The sequence below is a fragment of the Acipenser ruthenus genome, chromosome 28, assembly GCF_902713425.1.
Source record: "Acipenser ruthenus chromosome 28, fAciRut3.2 maternal haplotype, whole genome shotgun sequence".
NCBI classification, from domain to species: Eukaryota; Metazoa; Chordata; class Actinopteri; order Acipenseriformes; family Acipenseridae; genus Acipenser; species Acipenser ruthenus.
The window spans coordinates 22,327,866-22,346,555 of NC_081216.1; the positions used below are offsets into that span (position 1 = coordinate 22,327,866).

The 18,690-nt window shown below is 37.6% G+C and overlaps 1 protein-coding gene across 3 annotated transcripts in view; it reads left to right on the plus strand.

Annotated features, from left to right (window-relative positions):
- Positions 1–3,466: 3,466 nt before the first annotated feature.
- Positions 3,467–18,690, plus strand: part of LOC117434544 (leucine zipper protein 2-like) — a 76,391-nt gene continuing 61,167 nt past the window's right edge. Inside the window, exons 1-2 of one of the 3 annotated variants that reach the window (XM_059003167.1) lie at positions 3,469–3,669; positions 9,942–10,007. Coding sequence is in view for 2 of the 3 variants with exons in the window: in XM_034057102.3 (XP_033912993.3) it covers positions 3,608–3,669 (62 nt within the window). In the remaining variant the exon portion in view is untranslated. Of the gene's footprint in view, positions 3,670–9,941; positions 10,008–18,690 lie in introns of all 3 variants that reach the window. The other 2 variants (XM_034057102.3, XM_034057101.3) reach the window with 2 other exon arrangements.

Here is an 18,690-nt window from a genome sequence, read left to right on the forward strand (position 1 = left end):
ATATTTTTCTGTAGTGACTCCTTTCACACTGAAGTGAATAGGATTGCATTTTAAAAACCTCAACATCAGTAAAGGCAATTAACAAAGATTGCTGTTTCACGGTACAGTTAATAGCAACTGGTTTTTGTATATGAATGTTGTCTTGGCATTAAACTCAGTCACAATAAACAATAAGTACTTAACCTTTGGATGTCTACTGGGAAATAATTAAACTTTTATAGTACATTTCAATGTGTGTGTGTTTGTGTGTGTGTGTGTGTGTGTGTGTGTTTGTGTCTGTGTGTGTGTCTGTGTGTGTGTGTGTGTCATCTGTGATTTTAATGGCTTTTTAAAAAATCTTTAAATATGTATTCTCCATTTTGCATCTTTTCTCCATCCATCAAAAATGGATGGCCTTTGTAGAGAATCCTTGACAATGTATTATTGATTAGATTTTTTTAAATAATTTTTTTGAGTGAAGTGACTTCAATGCAGTCAAGAAGTACTGCCCCAACCCTCAGATTATTTAATGCTTTTATATTTATAATAACCATAACAAAAGCTCTTTACATTATGTGTGTGTGTGTGTGTCTGTGTGTGCATGTGTCTGTGTGTGTGTATCTGTATGCGCGCCTGTCTGTGTGTGCGTGTGTGTGTGTGTCTATGTGTGCGTTTGTGAGTCTGTGTGTGGTCTGGACTTCCATTTAACTGGAAAACAACAAGGAAGCGCACATGTCATTGTAACAATTGGGAAAAAAAAGAAAGGAAAAAATATTCTTAGCCACCCAAGTTAAGCTTTTGCTCAATGAGATTTTATTACATGAAACTTATTTTCAGTAAAAGGTCTGGAGCCAGTGCTAAATTTTAAATATGGAAGGGTATAACAGAAAAAAAACGCACCCCCTAGTCACTGTAAGACGCTTTGGATAAAAGCATCTGCTAAATGACTGATGCAATATTAATTATTCATATTCATATTCTTTACATGCAATATCTGAATTTTTTTGTTTGTGAAAAATGAAAATAAAAATTTTAAACATTAGATATGCGTTTATTACATATGTTTTTGATTGGTCATATGTTAATCATGTGTTTACTATATTCTAAAATGATCCAGCCTTCACTTAGAAGCCCCTGTTCGAATATGAACAGCGCCTTGTTGTCCAGGATAAATGACTTGTGGCATGAGCCAGGGAACTTGGCAACTACATCATTGATAATTCATTGAGCATCGCATAAAACTTGCACAGTTAAAGAAAGATGATGTTTTCTGTTTTGGAAAGCCATTTCATTCCTTGAATGTGGGGATATTGCAAACCTTGTGCAATCTATTACACCTAGCATGTTTGGAAAGCCAGACAACAGATACAATGTGTTTTTTAGGCTCTATTTTGTTCCACATCACCAATTCTAAATCTTGTATACTCCTTTGCCCTATGGAAAAGTGCATCTGTGACATCATTCAGTATCTTTGACACAGAAGATTGGCAGAAGCCTGCACTGTCCCCAGCTGTTGTTTGGATGGCATCCGTTGCATGAAAATGAAGGGCTGCTGTAACCTGTAAGGTACAGGTATAGCGTGACTGCGGACTGTTAGTGATTCTAAATCAGACATAAGCAGATCACACTGTTATAGTACTGTCTGGAAGGTGCTAGAAATTTTAATACGATAATGAAGAACCTAATTCTAGAAAAGTCTAGGAAATGCTGGATTGTACACTTAATGTAAAGTGTTACCCAGCATTATATTAATGATTCACATGTAGAACTGACAACAACGTCAAGGGTAGAATGCTTTATACTGTAAAAGCAGTGCTCTGTGTGTGCGTGTGTGTGAATATGTGTGGTTGCAGGTGTTTGTAGATAAAATAAAACATAACTTGAAACGGAAGCTCAGAACTGTGGACCAGTTCATTCCAACCAATATAGGTGAAGCTTGATTAGCAGTGTTCTCCTAAAGAATAAAATATCCAACTTGCTCAACTGCATTAACTTCTTTCTAGTCCTAACTTTTGATGAATTAAATATGTAATTGGCTTTTGTCCATTATTTTAAATGATGTTCTACCCTGGCCTGACTTCCTGTGCACCTTCAAGAGTGAGCCACGTTATGTGAGGCAGCTTGTACAGAACAGAAAACAACAGCAGAACTGTGTCAGGTGTAATGTGTATTGGCTTCCCACAGGAACCTGACCCATACAGAGAAGAAAGAAGCTGCAGAAGATGAAACACAGTACATAACAAGAAGTCATGACTAGAGGTCAGAGCTGACATCTGTACTGGTTATCAGCGGCAGGTTCAAGAGGTTATGCAGTTTGAAAAAAAAACAATCTATTTCCTTTTAGAATTGTGAAGTGATGTTGTTTAATTGTAAGAAAACAGTAAAACATCACCTCACCGGGAAGGCTTTCAGTAAAGTGGGGCAAATGCTGTGTGTCCTGAAGGCTTCAGAGAGAATGAAGGTTTTTAAATATACTGTGCAATATTACATTATGGATATCACTTTACATTGTGTCTCTAATTACTGTGCATTTACTGTACATAGTAGTTACTTAGTAAACACATGTGTTCTTACACATAATTACAATGTTATAATGTAATAATATAATGTGAATCTTTTTGCAACATATAACCCTAATCCTAGCACTATCTCTAATCCTAATCCTAACCCTAACTCTACCCCAACTGTGTACTTACATATATCGTGCAAAAAGATGTACACGTTAAGTACATTGTAACTGTGCATAATAACATTGTATTTGTTTGTAATTACACATGTATTTACCATGTAACTACTATGTAAATACACAGTAACTAGAGACACTTAATGTAAAGTGTTACCACATTATGTTGGTCGCATCAGGGAGAAGTTTGGCGTTGCATCGGTTTGAATACACGTTCATGACTTTGAGAAAGTTCCAATTCCGTGCATCAAAGAGGGTCCTTTATTACATGTGGTCACTGAATAAAGTGCATTTTCCATCCAGCTGCTTTTAATTAAGCTAAATGAGATGGATAAATGAGAGGGAAAAATATTGCAGGAGCATTAGTGGACAATGGACCTAAACTCCATTAAACCGGTAATGCAAACCATTCATCATGTCCTAATCATGTGAAACCACCACATCCGGTGAGACACAGTATTGTGGAGCAAATACACGCTTCACCCCTTGTGAGGTAATAAGATTTCATATATTCTGTGTGTAAATACCTGTATATTGACACACATACATATTCAGATTACATAGCTCCCTGTCTGCCACTTAAACTGATAGAAATAACAAATCCCTAAAGGTATCAGGAGGCTTGCTGCCTTGAATAATCACAGACAATCAGGAAGGAGGCTTTCAGTACTGGCTCGATTGCCAATGACATCACTTCTCAATCTCAAATCACTACCAGAGCTTTTTTTTCATCAGTCAGTCTGTCTGTCTGCATAGATTCTTTAAAACAAGAGTACCTCCTTTCAAAGAAGGCAGTGTCTCTCGCCGTGTGTATGTGTGTGTAGGGGGGGTTAGCAAGAGGGAGATAACGAGAGAGAGAGAGAGAGAGAGAGAGAGAGAGAGAGAGAGCAAGAGAGAGAGAGGGGAGAGAGAGAGGGAAGAGGAGAGCGAGAGAGAGACAAAGCTATGAAATTCATCAGTGCGGTTTCCCTGCTTCTACTCTTTCCAGCTCTGAGCCTTAATACTCGGTGAGTAGAAAGCATGTTTTTACCCCCTCGCCGTTCCATATAATACCTGTGCATGTACCTGTCCTCTTTGTTAAATGTTGTCAGGACTTGTGCTTAGCCTTGCTTGGGCTAATCAACTGAAATAGCTTTGTACTTGATCCCTTATAAGACAGATTACTGGCATCTTCTGCAGCATGTTTTGAAGAGGCTTTGCAGTTAATCCTGAACTTTCTATTTTTTTTTTCAGAGGGCAGTGTACCTTTCCATTTTATTACTGCTTGTCTGTTTTAGGTTTGCAATCACAAATCTTTGAACGTGTGAGTCTGCAAAAACTAAACAATAGAGCTCTGGCCTCTGCTGGAACTGCAGAATTACTTAGAGGAGTTTTTTTTTTCTTGCTTGTTTGCAGTGTTTGGATGTCTGTCATTGCTATCCATTGCTGGTGTTTGTGTGTAAAATACTGTATTGTGGAGAAATGGGGGAAAAAAGGCAGTATCCACTATAGGCATGATTAAATGAGCCATTCACAAAATGTGCCACTATAGGCATATGAAGAAATACTAGTGTGCTTCAGCACCATATGGAGTGCATTGTAATTAGGGGAATGAAGCACAGGATGTTAGATTGTTTTTTCAGATGGGTAAATTCGGTAGGAGTACAGTGGCCTCTTGAAAGCAACTTCTTGTTTTATTTTTTGTGTTTAATGGTGGATGCTTCGGAAATGTAAACTATACCTGTTCTGTAATCAAAGCTACAGTTGGCTGTCTTGCGCAATACCATATATCCTAACAGTCACAGGTTTTATGCAAGTTTCATTCTTAAGAATTCTTCTTAACATTATAACTTTGCTATTACAGTTGCATACATCCCTTATTCATGTTAAACCCATACCTGTGCTGGAAGAAACACATAACTGTTAACTGTGTCAGTCATTAATATTTAGTGCATGCAAACTTCATTGTAATTGCAAAGTACTGTAGCGGTATTTAGTTAACATTGCCATGCATGTAACTCAAACAAAAGTGTTACCATTACCTTTTACTGTCGGTACTGCAAATATGACAATTTGAATTCAGTATGAATTAAATGGTTGTCAATTATGTGTTATGTATGCGTTCATATTTTTATTAACACAAGTAAAAATAAAGCATTACCCAATTACCTTTTAGTTGGAAAATGGGGTAATAGATATTATAATTATTTTGTACTGTTTCCTTTTTATTAACCTAATCTTAATCATCTGGTATTACCAGGAAACTGAAACATGACAGACAATTGTGCCTAATTAAATACCCTGCAACTCCTGTTAATTATTTCCCAGCTAACATCAACATACATGCTATATACAGTATAAACCTGTGATATAGCTCAAATGCAATACATTTCTGATTTACAATCACATGCATCTATTTTTTTCCCATAAATTACATAGATGCTCATTCTGTTTAATGGGCATTTAAAATGCCTCAGATAGGAGCAAGTCAGCATTTTAAATTAGGCAACAGTATTTTTTTGTAATTTTTTTTTAAAGTTAGGCATAGTCCCAAGTGGCTCTTTCCTTTCAGCTCCTGAACCACTAAAAAGCCTCATCCATCTTTCTGTATGCAGATAATATCCTCACTACAGATATAAAGATGGAATCTTCTGTAGTCAAGAGTCACAGGAAATAACATTCCGTATTAAAAAATACAGGCAGTTCAGACTTAATTCGGCAGTGTTCATAAATAACAGTCAATTGATTCCCTTTGCTGTCTCACTTGTCGTCACCCAAATCTGTATTGTTCCTTTCCCGAAAGCCTCTGAAAGCACATTGTCTCAGAAGAATCATCGTTTCTAAAGCAATAACCCGCATGTACAGCATTAATTATTCAACGTTCACCTTTAATATTGCACTGCCCTGGAAAACCCACCCCTTAATCTAAAACCATTGAAACATTGCAAGCTTAAAACATTCAATCATTTTATTATGAGGTCAAACAGTACAGTAGGAAACTACGTGAAGCGGAATATTGCAATGTACTGCGTAACTCAAACAGAAAGAAATTGTAGTCAAACATGTGTTAAACACTGCATGGACAGAACTACCTGCCTAAAATATCCATTCTGATGAATGCTTTCGCTTTCCTCTTGTGCTAATGTAACAGGCAGTGTTGTGTGATACACTCATATCACAGATTCTGACCCGTTGGTGAGGTGAGATGAGGTTAAAAGCTCTAGAACCATGAATGCAGACGAGCCCGGCTCTTTTGCATTGTGGTTAAGGTGCTCGCTTGCGGTGCACAGGGTTGCAGCTTTGGCTGCGTGTATGAGCTTCTGTTGACAATTCTTGTTCTTTGTCCTGGGGGCACATGGTTAATGTAAAGGCTGAACAGAACACCCTGTACGGAGATGTGTGAAGTTGTTTAGGATCTGGCCCGGCTTTGCTCTTATCTCTGATCCACATTGCTGAGGTCAGGGCAGCAGCAGAGATGGGAGCGACGGTAACTCCTCTGTCCCGAGACCATGTGAAGCTGTCATTCCCACAAAGCTTTCTGCAGCGGGTATCTGTGGCAGCACTGAAATGAATTAGTAATTACCTGAAGATAAGTGCAGGAGGGGAGAAGTCATTTGTTCCGTTGAGACAATCAGGAGAGATTGTCTTTGGCTCCTGTTCCTCACCGAAGCACTTATTTAAAGTAAATTTGAACAAAGCTTAAACCTGCTGCAATCCTCCTGAATGATCTAGACCTTGTTAATGTGCGTCTGTGTGTGTGTTTGTATGTATGTGTATGTAAGTCTGTGTACAGTATATGACGGTATTTATTGATTTACTGTTTTTCTTTTATTCACATTGCTTTGGTCGCTCTGGCATTTCCAGAAGAAATACAAAGACCTGAAATTACCCCCAGGCTTCAAGAAGTAGGATACAATGTCTCCCATGTAATTGCCATGTACTATACTGGGGTGGTGACCTGCATTTTAAACATCTGCTGGGGTGGTAACGTGTCGCTTGCAGGGTTTTTTTTTTGCTTGTTGAATGCCCCTGTCTCCATGGACCTCTGAATAAAATACATGACTTTACTGCTTGGAAAGCATTAGTAGTAACTGCTCTCAGAATCAGTTCCGGCTAGTGATAAAGCTTCAGGTAGCATTGCTTTTTAGGATGCTGATTAAACAGAAGAAAACAAAGCCTTTAGCTCACATGTGTAACATTAAGAAGTAGAGACACTTTCTTGGGCTCACACATGGGATTAAGCAGGAGAGTTACGAGTCTGCAAGGGTTAGGCTGGCAATATGCAGACTGCTATTCGTGTTGACTCCAGCATTTATAATAGCCATTAATTAGACCCCCAAGGAACTAATTGCATCTCGACTCTGGGAAGGTCCATGTAAGTGATGTAGCTGCTATCTGAAAATACAAAACAAAAAACAAACAAAAAAAATATACTGGGGTGCTTATAAATATTAAAACGAACATGGAAATCATTTAGAGTATTTTAAAAGTTTTTATTGTCTTGGGGACACTTACTGCTTTTAAATCTAATCTTGTGAACGAGAAGACAGGAGAGGGAAAAATAAAGAAGCGATTTTAATACTTGCAGCTGTATTACTGAAATGACGATCTGTACCACTAGAGGGGACCCTAAACATAAATGCCAGCCAGATAAGACAGAGAGACTGTCTGAGGCCAACACTAACACAGTATTTTCACAGTTTTGACTCTCATCAAAGAACAGTAAAAGGGTATTGACACCATGTCACAGCTCCGTTAAGCTTGGTAACAGTCTTAAAAAAGTAAAAGGCAAAATTAAAACTGTGGTTAATCTGGAATCCATATTGCAGTGTATGAAGTGTACCGTAACTGTGAGTATACTACTGGTGGTTTTGTCATTGTTTTTTCAACTAAACTAACTTGTAGAAAGTATAATGAATCAAAGCAATCCATAACACCAAGAACACCAGTTAGCGAAGCACTATCTGGTACATTCTCTCAGCATATGGGCGCCCTGAGTAGCAGAGGTCAACACTCAGTTATACTGCATGCTGTGAGGTCTCTGCCCATCAGGCTAAGAACTAATAATACCACGAGCTCCTGGTGAGATGTCCTGTAATTTATTATTAGTTTATTTAGCAGACGCCTTTATTCAAGGCAACTTACAAAGACTAAGGTGTGTAAACTATGCATCAGCTGCAGAGTCACTTACAATTACGTCTCACCCGAAAGACGGAGCACAAGGAGGTTAAGTGACTTGCTCAGGGTCACACAATGAGTCAGTGGCTGAGGTGGGATTTGAACCGGGGACCTCCTGGTTACAGCCTCCAATTTGTGTTCTGTTTGTCCGAACCCGGGTACAGCCACTGCTCTTCAGCATGGTACATTTGCATGATAGTCTCCGGTTTTACCCATGTGTTTACTATTCCTTTGCTAACCTTCACCTTTTTTTTTTTTAAACTATTCTTTATCTTAGTTAATTATGGTTTACTATGCCTACTTACAATACCTATGCTGAACCATCACCACACTTTAATACACTTACTATGTACACTTATATAAGTGTGAAGATGAATGTACACTTATATAAGTGTGAAGATGACTGAGTGCCATTGTGTTCTCTAAAAGATAAAAAAAGAAAGATAAGCATCAATGTTTGCAACCTTGCATTATCACATTGATACTAATAAAGAAAGAGGTTTTTTTTATCCTGCCAGCTGAGGACAGTTTCTATTAACTGAGCCGATTAGAGACGTTCTTGTAAAATAGACTAGTTTCTAAAGAACTATCCTGGGTAGCAAAGTTTACTAAACAAATTCACTGTCCAATGTTAAATATCACCATTTGCATTCATTAAACAGTTGCAGACAGATACAATCTTAAACAGAACACACACGGGTATTGAGAACGAATCAATGATAGATGCAAGTCAGGAAGGCGGGACATTGCCCAGCAGCACTGGGAAATGTATTTATTATTATTTTTGTAGTAGACTTTATTTTTTAATGGGAATAGGGTAAAGTCAGCGTGGATTGATTAACCATTTCCACAGTTTTTGCTGCGTTTTCTGGTGTTTATTGGCTATCCACCGATTTCATTTTTTTTGTATCGTGGGTGTTTTATCTGGTTTTATCTGTTAAAACTGAAAATCAGAAGCCTTAATTATAATTAAAAATGAAAAAAAAAACTAAATTAAATGTCAGAGTGCTTTCCTTAAAATATAAATGTGCAAAGGAGGATTTGGATTAAGTATGAAGCTTTGCTTAGCTCCCTGTTTTGTCTTCAGTTCTCTGCCGTTCTCCTTTGTTCACCTGTTTACATGCCATTCTGGCAGCATAACCAGGCATATTCCAAACGATATCATTTATTGTAAACTTTTCTATAGACTGCATAGCAGAGCATACAGGGATGGTGTGAAGAGTCCTTCGTCATACAATAAGGAAACTGCAGGCTGTTTTCTGAAAAAGCAATCTAAATGGAAATTTAGATAGTATATGTACTGTACGTGATACAATTTTAATACCAGAAAAAAAAAGCTGAGCACAATATTGTTGAAATGGTTTGTGTGTGTGTGGTTTTTTTAGTTGTCCATAGAATTGAAACACATGCACAGCAGTTGTTTTCCAGGGTTAATCCTTTAGACGCCCCAGCATTTGTCTAGCGTTCAACAACAGATTATGAAGTTTATAATTCACTTTGCATTGTGCAGCAATCGCAAAGCCACTATTTAACCTTTGCCAAACATGTTAACATGTTCTCTGCATCATACCTGAGCTGAGGGGTATTAGAAGGAATACATTCAACCACTGGATGATTTACATGAGTGTAAATAAGGTACTTGAAAACTATGAAAGAATATTTTACTGGGACAGATTTTTATTTCAGTCTAGAGACATCAGCCATAACAATTCAATATTCCAAAAATAATCATAAGAAATCCAATGTTTCGACGAGGCTGTCTTTTTCAAATCTTGGAATGTTGCAATGGCATTATAGCAGTAACTTTAATGTACTATGTTTCTTTCAGTAGAGAGACAGACTGGCCTGTGTAAACAATATAAGATATTGGTTAATGGAGCCACCATTTGTCAGTAGCCTAATCATGTTTTGAAGTGTTTAAAAAGTGCACTTCCCAGTTCTAGGACACCATCTGGAATTGAGAGGGAATACTTTGCCAGTCTGTAGCTATAATCGTTCACTTGGGGAATTTTGAATTAAGGACATTTCTTGGAGGGACAAAAGCTTTAATATTTGCATTTACTTCCAATTAAACAGTTTGTGCCAGGCAGTATTGACAGTCTGTGTTTGGATTTTCTGACAGACCTTGCGCTCAGCTCTGATTTTAACTGTGGAGGTCTGGTGAGAAGTGGAGAGGAGCTTTTGTACAGTAAGTGACGAAGGTTAGATAAGAGATGGCTATCACACAATCCATAAGCAAACATCTACCACTGCACAAAAGGGCCAGGCCCAATGCGCCTCAGTCAATCGCACCTGTGTCCCATTGCATTACCTCCTCTCATCCCCAGAGCTCAATAAGTGGAAACGGTACATGTGAGTTTACAGCCGTTAGTTTACATGTTTATCATTTTTTTTGTAATGCAGATGCCAAAATACATTATGCCATTGCAACCTCTCAGAACGACTATGCCACACCGCGAAAAAAAGGTGATTCTGAATTTGTGGGTGCAATATGATTTATCCCCTTATCTGTTGAAATTAGCTTGAGATTTTATAGACATCGGTAACTAACAGGAGTCATTCCCCACAGGCCAGAAATGTGTTGTGTTTCATAATAATAACAATGATACTAATAATAATGATAATGTAGTACAGTAACTGTACCTATTTCTGATTTGTATTCAGTGTCTTTAAAAGCCTCTTGGCTCTCTTCCGAAGGCAGATGGTTGAGCAGAATGCTTTGAAAAACCAGGTGAATATATCTGCTAATCCTGACAGTGTCTCTCTCTAACTCGATTTTGAGTTCACTGACCAGGTGGGCTTTGCTCATCAAAGCAGATGAAACAAGAACAAAGCTTCTTCCTTCCTCAAGCCTTCTCTCCCACCTCGCTACCCGCCGCTAAACAGTAATTAACAGAGAATATTCCATAATGCCACACTTATTGTTTTTTTCCGGTTGCTCTATGGTAGATCGCAGGGAGACTGCAGATGCCTGGGGTACACAGACAGATGGTCCTCGGCTCACACTGTTCATCACACAGTTCCTCTTGGTAAATTATACATGTCTTGGGTTCCTTTATGGGAAGTTGAAGCATTGCTGTGGTAATGCATGAGGAAACACAATATTTGCCCCCCCCCCCCCCCCCCCCCCGCTTTAGAAGATGTATCATGTGGATTGCAATAGAAATGTATTGTCTTTTCATCTCACATGCATAATTGAGTTTTGTTAGTTATAAAAAAAGAGCTCCCTTAAAGAGAATTTAGCTTTTATAACACCTTGCAACTCTTCATGTTGAATCAGTGCAGTCTATCTGCCTACCAAACCAGCAGCCTACGAACAGTGTTATGGTAGTGGGCATGATTTGCGACTGTCTTGAAGACTATGCATGAAGTTGCTTGGGCAGCTGCAGTCTGGCAGCAAATAAAAAATAGCTCCACTCTCTCCCGTAGCGCTGATTTATAAGAGAGGAGCTCGAGAATGTTTGGAATTCAGCTCCTTTCTTTGTAGGCCTGGCATGTACTGTTGTTTAAATAGTTCCTGAAGGGCTAATAAAAGTCAACAGAGAAAGTGAAATAAGCACTGGGTAGCAATTAAAAAAATTACTTTTTTGATTGGCTTCCAATGCTCTTACAACAGGAAAAAATTAAAACAGACAGCCTGCAAATAATAATACAAAATTGATTCTTGCAGGAATTATCATCTACTGTATGTTGAATATTAAAGAGACTATTCGTGTACAAAAATGCAATATTAGCAATATTAACTTTGCATTCCACATGTTACGATTTGTTATCAATTATAACAGAGACAGAAAAAAAGCTCTGGAGCTTATGGAAATGCACAGTTCACCGTCCACAATCACAATAACATGCTCAGCAATATCCCAGAGCACTTACATTTCTAGCACTGAATAGCACCGGTCCCAACCTAGAAACACATGCATCAAGCTACTGTATAATGTATGATAGTTTTCTAGACCATCTCCAGTCTTGACACCTGCTGAGATGCCAATTAAGTTTTTGCAAACACGCTCTGACTTTGTAATACAAATTCAGCTATTGTTGAAGCAGAACAAAATGCAGCAATATGACATTCAGCAGACAAAATAAAAGTATTATCCCAACACAACTGTGTTTGCAATCAACTTTTCAAGAAATGTTGGTGGAACAGAAGGATGGCATGTCCTCTTACCCAGTGTCACTTAGAAAACCAGTGGTTGTAAAACCAGTATTCCCTGACTCCCCATTCCCCATCGCTATCATCTAACTCTGAAAGAAAGCTACAATAAAAACACTAAATCAAATGCTTCTAAACAGCGCTTGGGTATACAAGACCGCATTGTCGTTTGGGACTGTGTTGGCTGGAAGGAGGGTAAGACCTGTCTGTCTGAAAAAGAAAAGCATATATCACCAATCCTCCCTTGTACTCAAACAAAAGACTTGCGTCTGTAGGTACACACTGGCTAGTTTTCTGGTGTCCAATTTATGACAGCCGTAAGTGCATGGAGTTCCCAGGTGGTTTCAATTAATAGTTATGATTGATATCTGTAGCAATACCCTTGGAGGTACAGTCCCCTTTGCTATAGCAGTTGCTAGCATCCCACTAAAAAAATATATTATAATAAAGCTAGAATAATAAAGCAGAATTGGATTAGGGGTAATTATGTGTGTGCACTGAGCTTTGGTGAAATGTCATTTTTCCCCAGCTTTTCTACAACGTAAGCATAAAGGAAATTTATTTAGGTGTCCTGGGTTTAAAAATTTAATTTTCTTTTAGTCCCTTCTTAGCACATAGCCAGGCTGCTATCGTGTATCTTCCTTTTGTGGCAGCAATATACACTTATGACATGTGATAAATGTTTTATTCAAATATATCTTTGTAAATTAAATTATATATATATATATATATATATATATATATATATATATATATATATATATATATATATATATATATATATATATATATATATATATATAATTTAATTTTTAAAGATATATTTGAATAAAACATGTATTAGCACTATATACTGTATTATCAACTGACCTTGATTCTTTTTTTTTTTTTTTTAAAGAACATAAAGTTGACAGACTATCACAGAACTAGCAGGCTTGCTACACAATGCAGGCACAATGCAGTATATATTAAAATATGTATCTATCAAAAGCTGAAATTGTGCTGATGAGGTGCTGACGTCAATTTGTCCAGCTCTTTTGTTGTTTTAGCTACAGCAATTGTCAATTAAAGGCAGAGCAGTCTGTCACAAATTTGCACCAGTAGCACAGAGCCAGTGGTCGCCTTTCAGCGACGTTGGCATTGAGTGTTAACGTACAATGCGTGTCTGGTTTTCAGTGTACTAGCAAACCGGGCCCAGGTTTAAAAACCGGACTGTCTGGTCTAAAACAGGACAGTTGGTAACTACAGATATGGACATTTTTGACTGTCTTCCAGAGCTACAAACATTTTTGACATTTTATGAAAACAGCCCATCTGCCTTGATCCCTTGTGTGCCCAGCGTTGTTGTGGATACAAAGTAAAATGGATGACCAGAGGCATTGCTAAACTGCTGTCTAAACTTATAATGAATGTGTTGCACCATAGTTTGAAGGTCAGTGCTTTCCTCTTCAGTAGAGGGGAAAATTGGAACATACAGATTATACCTTTTTTAGGCATAAATAAGACTCCAGTAATGTCCAAACAACTGTATCAAAATAATTTAGTATAGCAAATACATATTTTATAAAGAGCCTCCTGGGATGAATTAACACACTGGTGATTTCACTGTAGTCGTTTGCATGCTAATTTCTAACAAATACGGACCATAAACTAAGATTTATAATAGGAGCACACTGCCTAATCCATGCGGGTTATAGGATATTCCTTGGAGCATCTTTCATAGAACAAGTCTCCACCCTGCCCTGGATTTGGACCTGTCGAGTGTGTTTATCATTCAAGGGATAGGGTTGATCTGCAGCATGTCACTGCAAACCAGGGCAAGACCTGCTCTGTCAATCCAGACCAATTACTTCTAAGATGTCGCAGCCATTGCAGATGCAATTTGCCCTTCCATATGGAGATAACCTCACAAAAAAAGTAATAGAATAAAATTCAACTAATAATAATTACATTGATTATTCAAAGAAAGAAGGAAAAAGAAAGAAAGACAGTCATGTAAATGTTATAAACTTTTTTTGATAATTGTAGTAAATCTTGTAATTCTTGATTAAGGTACTGTATGTATTTCACCAAGTAGCACATAGAAATCAATGTACTGTATGCAATGCACTGATTTAATATAAGGTTGTTTTTTACTGCTATTTTGTATGCAGAATGGAATACAGAAAGTCACATTATATATTCTGCACTTCTAAAGAAAAGTCTCATACGTAACAGGAATACTACAGATCACAGGGTTGTCTGACTGTGCAAATGTAACAGGGCAGTGGCTGGGCTCGAACTGGCAACCCTGCGCACCACAAGCGAGCTTTTTAACCACAATGCAAAAGAGCTGGACTCATCTGTATTTGTGAGTTTTGAGCTCTTAACCTCATCTTATTTCACCGACAGGGGACAGAATCCGTAATGGCAGTGCATTACACAAATATAGCAGTGTGAGATTCCTAATCATATAAACACTTGATTTTAGCATATTGTACAAAATAATAATAATAATAATAATAATAATAATAATAAAAAGTAGCATAAAAAAGCTGTTGTTTTTCTGTTCTGTCAATTGCTTGATGATCAGAAAGACATGTGCCTCCCAACATTGTTGACTGGAGGGAAATTCATTCCAGCGGATGACAAATAATGAATAATGTATCGTTCTTTTCCAAATTAATTAATGATAGCCACAGGCAGGGATGAGCAATGAGCAGTGACTACAGGCATGACTCGCATTGATTGTGGATAAACTAAACAAAGATGTTCACCTTGAGAAATCTCCTTTTGTTTGCATTGAAGGCATACATTACCAGCTGCCATGTATCCAGCCCTTAAATATTTGACAAGGGTACTTACACGATCGCCATAAACACAGTGAAAATAATTTGATATGCAATCGTTTTCAGTTTTTACCACATTGGAACAAATTATTGTTTCAGTGGCGCAATATTATTTATATAAATTTGGGAATTTGGTTTCAAGTTTGCTCACAATCACACTAGATAAGTGCAGTGTGGCAGAAATAGCAGTTCACCACCATCCACTTTCATATTGGACTTCTGATGTTTGTTTTGCAAAGATGCTAATCCATTAAACTGCATCACAAAGCACAATATTTGGAGTGTTCTCATTGACAGTCTGCCTTTGATTTAAGAGCCAACAGAGCAACCATGTCTGCTGTTGGATGAACTGATTAAGACTGACACAATCTGGTCTCCGTCCAAACAGACTGGCAGAACTGGTGCTCAGACTTATCTGTCAGTTCTGTCCGCCCTGTCAAAAAGGCAGTTCTGTGCTTCATTGAAATAATGAGCCTGTCAGCGGTTAGTAATTTGACCAACTGTTTCATGTGGAACTGGACCAGATCAAGCAGAGAGTATCGCTGCTACCTAAGCAGATGGCAGAGGTATAGATACCATCTGATCATGCTGCTTAACGTCAACAACAGCATGTACAAGAAGAGTTTTAATAGTCCCATTTGTGACATTCATTACTCTGAGATCATAGACTATATGTATTAACATTCGAATTACATTGTGATTAGATACTGCTGTACCTGTACATGGATACATGTGTAATAACAACAACAAAAAACAGTTTTATTAACTTCTAAGAACTTAAATATGTTATTTTTACATTGTTGAACCACAAGTGATATGATGTTAAGATGAGTCTTTAATTATACAAGTGTCCTTTTGTCCTTGGTATGGTGCTGCATAGTCCAGTGGAAGTCAGTGTACGATTAATTGGCAGAGCTAGTTTGTCAGTGTCAGATACGTTTCATTCTGAAGAGTTTTCACAAAATGTAGAAATGAGATATATGTGCCACTGTCAAGACCTATGACAACTGCAGGCTTCTTTCTTTTAATTAGCAGCAGTCATTGAAGCTAATTAAAAAGGAAAGTAATACAAATGAACTGTCATGACCCATTATACAGGAAAGCTCTCCCCAGTCCTGACCAGCCATGCAGCACCAGCTAAAATCAATGGGGTTTGTTTTAAAATAGCCTTGCCATCTTAATTAAAGATTGGAACTCCAGTTTACAACTTTAGATTTTCCAAATAATCACCAGCAGCAGATAACCTGACTAACTCTGCATTTTCTGAGAAAAGTAGAGCAATACCGGAATCCATAAAAGCTCTTGCACCATCGCTATTTCCAAAGAAACATGTTGCTATCCTGCATCATTGCAGTCCTTCCTTAGTGCTACCTACATCATTAGCAACAGCTGTTTTCTGTCCAAGCTGCAATAACTAAAGTTTTACCACCACATCAATGCATTAATGATATGTACAATATATAACTTATGCAAACCAAATGACCTTTAGCATTTTAAGCTACACATAAACCACATTAAAAGGGTTTGACTTTGCAAACCACAAAGTACAGGGAGACGCATGCTTTGAGAAAGTCCAAGTAACTACGAGTGTGTCTGCAGTCCTCATTCATGGAGTGACTACAGTACTCTGTGAAGTTCATAGTGCTTCCTCCTCGTATCCCTATCAAAGTGAAGACAGCTGACTGATGAGTGTCAAAGTTATACGAACACAGCTTCCATGACAATGGCTGAACAATGAGAAATAAAACGCACAGTGCTGAGGAGGGGATGTGTCACAAGTCTCATTAGGTTGCTGTGGTTTAAAAGGCATTTTTGGGCTGCTGGCGGAAATAAAGTGAGACTGGCAGTTCCTAGAGTTTGAACAATACGCAGTGGCAATGAAAAGTGCTGTGTCCTCAAAGGGAAGCTCTGACCAAACAGGCGAGGAGCCCTAATGCAAAATGGGAGCTGCTCAGGGTAATTATTTTTGCTAACAGAAAAGAAGGGTTTAGGGGTATTTCTTTTGACTGATTTCTTGACTCAACCACCTTGAAAAAACAGCAACATTCCATTATTCATTGTTACTTTTTTATTTTTCTATTCTTTACTTTTGCACGAGAGGAATATTGGTTGCAAGCAGGTTTATATATATATATATATATATATATATATATATATATATATATATATATATATATATATATATATATATATATATATATATATACGGAGCAGTACAAAAAATGAAATAAACAGCATTTGCAAGGTGTGTGGTCTTACCCTTGTAAATGTTAAGATCCTTAAAATAATTGGTCAGAGGGTATCTTTTTTACTCTTTTTCATCTGTTTCACTGTGTTGAAATCAATACCTTATATAACAAAAAGGAAGGTAACAAGCTATGAGTTCATAATAGATTCCATATAATTTAACACAACCTTAAAAATGAAATTATTGAGAAGCTCTCCCCGAAGAAATGAATTCAATCTCAGAGAAACCGTCAGGGACAATAGCACAAAATAAAAAGGTTTATCAACCCCTGAAGAAGAGATGTCTAGAGTTAACAGCTGTGTGTCTCAGGCTTCCGTTTTGCATGTGCTGTCAATCCAGGCTGGCTGTTATGCCAGATGAACAGACTGTGTAGAATGGCATGTTGCTTAATGCATTAACACAGTTCCCTAATTCAAGCACCTAGGTTGATGTCATCTCAAATCCCCCTCAATTGATTTAATTTGTGACTGTTATAATCAATTTGCCATTAAATCCCAATAGCCCATAAACCACGAAATGCAATTCTCTCCTCCAAAAAAATAAATAAATCCACCTGTTAGCCTGCAAATATGATTAATTTACATGTGCAGATTGATAAATGTAATAACATCTGATGAATAATATATTGTTGAGGTTTGTCACACACTAAGAAATTGTGATGAACACTGTGGAACACAATGTTTTCCCTACATATTTCGTTGAAATGGAGTTAAAACTAGGTTAAAAATACATTTCAGGGGGCAGACATCCTGGTAAAACCCTGAAAACTATATACTCTAAATACAATGACTGTCCAATATGTTATCCAAGGCAGGATGAGATGCATGACTAGCAATGAAGCAGTTTAACCAAAACAATCAGAGTGAAAGGATGAGAAAAACAGAAGAGGGTCTCACGTGTGATTTTCTTCTCTTGCTGTCACACAGGTAATCAGCCCCCAGGATCTTAAAACAAACCACACAAACCCAAGAAGAATTATAAACAGGGGACCCTTAATCACAAAGAACAAGATCTAGTATAATGTGATGAAGCTCTCAGGGTTGCTATTTGCTGTTGTTCCATTTCAGGCAATTTAGTTAAGCTACAGAATTGTTGAATGCTACCTACATGTCTATTGCATTTCTATGGGTTTGAGCGTATGCATCTGTTGCAAAATCAAGACCTTTCTGTACTGTATATAGACCGCAATACAATGCATTACAGTGTAAAAAATCTAGTAAGAGTGCTTTTAAACACCAGAGACTTCTAATTATTCACCAGTACAGCACACCTTGGAGTATTTTGCTTTTATAAGATGATCCAGTATTGTTGTCATTCATTTGTTAATTGTGCCTGTTGTATCGGCATACTTCCATTATTTGAAACCAAGGCTACTATTAGGATCACAGTCCCAACTTTGTATTTTTTGATAATTAAGATCTTTCTGGCATGTCTTGGTTGCTATAATAAAATACCGGTAATGGTTATAACTGCTGTTGTACTATAATGGTAAGCACAAGCACCAACAGAGTTGATCTGTCCAATGAAAGTTGGTTGTGTTTATTGGAAGCTGCAGTAAAGACATCTGTTTCACCAGACTGCACTCTGAGAGGGGCTGTAGCTGGAGAGAACAGTTAGGGATCTAGATCAGTTTAGCTGG